Source organism: Aspergillus sclerotioniger (genome assembly GCF_003184525.1).
Source record: "Aspergillus sclerotioniger CBS 115572 chromosome Unknown BO94scaffold_19, whole genome shotgun sequence".
Classification (NCBI taxonomy): domain Eukaryota; kingdom Fungi; phylum Ascomycota; class Eurotiomycetes; order Eurotiales; family Aspergillaceae; genus Aspergillus; species Aspergillus sclerotioniger.
Window position 1 is genome coordinate 1 of NW_020291009.1, and position 4,063 is coordinate 4,063.

General features: G+C 55.7%; 2 protein-coding genes across 2 annotated transcripts; both read right to left on the reverse strand.

The window, feature by feature from the left end:
• Positions 1–37: 37 nt before the first annotated feature.
• BO94DRAFT_441196 (F-box protein) lies at positions 38–1,180 on the reverse strand (the record flags this gene model as incomplete). Its single annotated transcript, XM_025607507.1, has 1 exon — positions 38–1,180. A coding segment is annotated over one exon (1,143 nt), but the record flags the coding sequence as incomplete, so codon positions are not given.
• A 976-nt stretch (positions 1,181–2,156) lies between these two features.
• BO94DRAFT_469696 (putative RNA export mediator Gle1) lies at positions 2,157–3,794 on the reverse strand (the record flags this gene model as incomplete). The annotated part of the gene is made up of 3 exons (XM_025608299.1): positions 2,157–2,930; positions 2,991–3,301; positions 3,419–3,794. 3 exons carry the CDS (start codon positions 3,792–3,794, stop codon positions 2,157–2,159), a joined length of 1,461 nt encoding a protein of 486 aa, XP_025465836.1.
• Positions 3,795–4,063: the final 269 nt, after the last annotated feature.

The window sequence follows — 4,063 nt, forward strand, 5'->3', positions numbered from 1 at the left end:
GGTTTGGAGGTTGTTGTGGAGGTGGAAGGGGGTCGGAGTGGTGTTGGCGGGAGGGGAGGAGGCGGGTGAGGGTTACTTTTTGAGGGGAGGTTGGGGAGGTGGTGACGAGGCCGATGCAGTAGGATTTTGTGGTTGGGGATTCGATGGATGCGGTGAAGTACTGGGATGATGAGGATGGGTCTTGTGGTTTTTGGTGTTGGTGAGGGGTCGGTTTGGAGGTCGGGAGGAGGCGCAGGCCTCGAAGGATGATCTTCTCTTCTCCGGCGCCGAGGGTGATGGCCATAGAGGCGGAGTCGAGGTAGATGTGGTGGATGTTGTCGCGCCAGTATTGGAGATTTCGGCAACACCGGTAGGTGGAGGCGTCCTGCGGATTGCCCAGGTAGCGTACACGAGTCGGCTGGAAGGTGGTTGTATCATTGTCGATTGCGACACGGAGGAGTGTGTCGTCGTCGGTGAATTCTAAGGACTCGACGACGCCGTCGGTGTCTTCGTAGCCTGCATTTGGGGGACTTGCGAAAACGGTGTTGCTCTGGTTGATCGTGTATTCGGCCGGAGAGGAGATACCGTCCGCATCGCCGGAAAGACTGTAGATTTGAATTGTCTTGCCCAGTCCGACGGCGAGAAGGTGGCCTTGTGAGGAGATGGCGATGCGGTGTTTTGCGTAGTGTTGGTTGAGTGACATGCAGCCTGTACTACCTCCGTTCGTTAGGGCGCGGCATACCGAGGTCCAGAGCGGATAGAGTGACGAGGCCAAGGAGAACTCCCAGTGCCCGTGCTTGTTTGGATGGCTGTACACGGTTGCTCGTGACCCTTTCAGAGCCACGAGCTTTTGGCCATCATGAGATGCCGCTAGCACAGTAGTAGGGGTGCAATTCTCAGGAAGGTCACGCCTAGACTCTGTTTTGTCGATGTGCGTCCGGTGGCCCAGCAGGTTCAAACATGCAATTCGGTCAAAGTAAACATTCCACTCTTCATTTGTTAGGAGATCTGTTCGTGGAGGTATCGACACGGGGGTTTCCTTCAGAGCGCTTCGAAGGACAGAAGACATCGACGCTGCATTCCACCATAAACGACATGCCGACCGTGCAGCGACGTAGGTCTCGACGTCGACATTGTCGAGGATACCGTGGATGAGCTCGAGAGGAAGATTGACAGCCATTGATGGGTTGATTGTAGAGATTGGGTAAGAGGATTCACATATTCACCGGGTATTAATTGTCCCACGCACACATTCTTGGGATGGTGGACGGCCATTCTTATATGGCATGAAAAGGACGGCAGCGACAACATCCGCGAGACTAGATAGTAGACACCTGGTCAGGTAGGGCGAATAGGGTGGATCGTCATCAGGGGCCATGACAGGGACCAGGCAGGGACCAGGCAGGTAGTTCTTGTGTCATGTTGGGAGATTTGGGAGACAAACCTCCCCAACGGGGAGTTGCTGGCGTCATTCGGCCGATGCGCTGATGGTGTATACCGGATGGGTTAAGAGATGCCGTGCGAATAAAGCCAATTATCGACTCGGCAACCGCCCCATAGGCTGAGACGGGCCGCCGGAATCTGGCAACCGAGCCTGGAAGGATTCCTGCTCTTGCGCAACCTTAAGCGGCCGGGAAAGACGGAGGCTGCCCTGGACAGATCGCATCAGTGGCGTGATGCGTGGACGGTCTTCCATCGGATGATTCTCGGCGGCGATCCTACCGCAACGGGGCTGGTTGCACCAAAGCCTTGCCAGCAGTCGCCCTTTTAACTTCCCTCCGGCGCAAACCGGTGTTTAACCTTTCCTCTAAATTCAGGAATATCTAGAGAGGGCCCTCGCTGCAGGATCCCAGGCAGATAATATACAAGAGAAATGGTATGGTGGAGTGGGGAAACAGGGTCCTCCACCCCGTACGGTGTAGATATTGTGGACAACAACTGTCTAATTGGCGCCAGTGCTGGGTCCGACGGCATCATGGCACCGGGGGATACCGGCCAGCTTCAAAATCTTGTCACACCATGCAGGGATTGTGATGCACGGCCACGGTCACGGCCTTGCATCGCCTAGAAATCGGACAGCTGGTGTGGGGCCACCTGTCCTGCCTGAAAACGAATAGGTCGGAGGCAAAAAAAGAGGACCTGACGCAACCCAAAAGTGACCTCCTCGCGACCGCGCCTCAGAGGATGATGTTCTTCTCACGCTTGTACAGATCCCTGAGGAGCTTGAGTTGGTTGACGCTCATGCTTTGGCGAGGCAGACTGTTCGGTAACTCAACTATGGCTTTCCTCATCAACGCCAGTCCAACATGCCCGAAGAAACCGACAATTCGCTCGGCCGAGGACTTGAGCATGGCTGACAGAAGAGTGACATGGGTGTCCTGGATCTCCGCCGCGGGGATCGACAGGATCTTGTGCATGCTATACCAAAACATGGTGTTGGGGAAGGGGTTTTGACGCTTGGTCCGGCCAAAATTGCGTAGGGTCAGGGCCGCATAGCCGGCGCCCAGGGCTGTCATACGGTCTGCATGGGTCTGTTCGCTGACATAAGGCCCGTCCGAACCGCCGTCGCGCCACCAGCCCAGCGCTCGCCGGCCGCCTTCGGTCTTCTCACTGCCATAGAATCCCCACAACGCCGGGCACACGACACGGTACTTGGCCCAAAGGATGTCAACCAGGTGGCAGCCCTTGTAGATAAACGCATCAATGGAGAATATCTGCGCCGCGACAATCCCGACCGGCTCGGCGTGGCCCAGGTTGATTGAGGCCTCCGTGATGAGAGAGGAGATCAGGCACTTGGAGAAAATATTCAAGGCGTAGATCAGGAGGGCAGGCGCTTTGTTGTCGTCCGAACCAGCGATATTCTCGGGCGGAAAGGCGATAAACTGACGAATGTCCACCGATGGCTCTGGGATGGCGGCGGCTTTCGCAAGAGTCGCTTGGATCTGTCGAAGCTGTTTGGCGGTCGATGAGGTTAGCTCGCATGATTACCGGACGCGCAGTGCGACACCTACCTGGACTTGGTTGGCTCCAGTGCCTTCACGTAGCTGTCCAACACACTTCTTGATAGTGCGCCGCAAATCACCCATGTTCTGCTTGACGATGTCATTGGTTTTGGCCTCGTTTTTCAAATATTGTCGAAATTGCTTGAGATGCTGGTGCAATTCGACATAGCGTGCTTGGGTTTTGATTTCGGCTTCGTTAAGACGGCTGCCGCCAACTTGTCGCTGTCGCTCTGTCTGTGCCTTTTGCGCGGCCTCTGCCTGGCGTTGCGACGCCTCCTGTTCTGCCTTCTGCGCCTCGGCCTGGCGCTTGCGCTTCTCCTCTTCCACTCGCTCTCGTTCCTTTCTCTCCTGCTCTTCCTGTGCGGCCTTTCTCTTCCTCTCTGCCTCCTCCTCTGCCTTCTTCTTTGCCTCTTCTGCTGCTCGTCGTTCAGCCTCACGTCGTGCAGCCTCCTCCTGCTCTCGTCGTAACCTTTCTGCTTTTTCTCGCTCTATGCGCTCCGCTTCTTTCCGGGCTTCTTCTTCTTTCCGACGGTTTTCCTCCTCTACCGCTCTTTGGTGCGCGCGCAGCGTCTCCTCTGCCTCCTCTAGCACCTGGTCATGCAGAGCAGCGGCCTTGTCAAGGGCGGCATTGTGCTGGGCTTCGCGCTCGCTATCGATCCGATCAAGATTCTCATAAAAGGACCGGCGTTCGTAGGCCTTGACTTTTTTCAATTCGGTATTGTGTACTCGGAGCTGTTCAAGGTCCCGCGCTAGGTCCAAGACGAGTTGTCGAGACGGGCTGTCTAGCTGGGAGGGGTAGCTCAAGCGCCCCATCTTGTTTGTTCGGGAGAGAACGTCTGCTGACACTGGGGTGTTGCTGTAACGATAAAGAGTGGCTTGTTTGCGCTAAGGGGGTGGCAGCTTTTTCCGCGGTAGTTTCTCCAAAAGCAAATCAACCTTTCGTGTAGATCATAGCTCGCATCAGGCGGTCTCAGTGTGGTAGCGGCTTGTTCCAGCTGTGTCAACCAAGAGATTGTATTCAATGGTCCTCGAGAGATGCAGTAAACGCAACCATAATTTAGTCACGCACACAATTGAGAGCC